We start from the raw sequence: 726 nt of genomic DNA on the forward strand, positions 1-726 counted from the left end.
ACATACATACATACATACATACATACAACAGGCGTCTTCCAGTTTTCATCTACCAAATCCACTCATAAGGCTTTATTTGGTTGAGGCTGTAGTAGAAAACACTTGCCCAAGGTGCCACGTAGTGAGACTGAACCCAGAACCGTGTGGTTGGGAAGCAAACTTCTTACCACACAGCCATGCCTGTACCTCTCCCTCTCTCTCTATATATATATACATATGCATACATACAATGGGCTTCTTTCAGTTTCCATCTACCAAATCCACTCACAAGGCTTTGGTCAGCCTGAGACTATAATAGAAGACACTTTCCCAAGGTGCCATGCAGTGGGACTGAACCTGGAACCATGTGGTTAGGAAGCAAGGTTCTTACCACACAGCCATGCTTGCACCTTTGTTGAAAATGTTATAATTGTGACTATTGAAGACATATTTGAAGAGGGGAACATTAGAGAGAGACAACATCTAGCCGAGAAAATTAATATTGAATTATCAACAAACCTTTATGATTTGCTGAAGGGAAGAAATTTTAGCCTCCAGTGAAGCAATCTTTTCCTTTGCTATTTCACATTCTTGTTCTTGTTGCTTCAAGCTTAGCTTCAGTGTCGTACATTCTTCACTAACCTACAATGACATCAACAATAACATATATGTATGTGTGTGTATATACATATATATATATATATATATATATATATATATATATATATATATATATATATATATATA

The 726-nt window shown here is 36.6% G+C and overlaps 1 protein-coding gene across 12 annotated transcripts in view; it reads right to left on the minus strand.

Moving 5' to 3' along the window:
• Positions 1–726, minus strand: part of LOC106877382 (RIMS-binding protein 2) — an 888511-nt gene that overhangs the window by 387635 nt on the left and 500150 nt on the right. For all 12 annotated transcript variants that reach the window (XM_052976546.1, XM_052976547.1, XM_052976545.1 and 9 more), the window contains one exon: positions 499–621. In XM_052976546.1, coding sequence (XP_052832506.1) covers positions 499–621 — 123 coding nt within the window. The remainder of the gene's footprint in view (positions 1–498; positions 622–726) is intronic.

This window comes from Octopus bimaculoides, chromosome 25 (genome assembly GCF_001194135.2).
Source record: "Octopus bimaculoides isolate UCB-OBI-ISO-001 chromosome 25, ASM119413v2, whole genome shotgun sequence".
Taxonomy (NCBI): domain Eukaryota; kingdom Metazoa; phylum Mollusca; class Cephalopoda; order Octopoda; family Octopodidae; genus Octopus; species Octopus bimaculoides.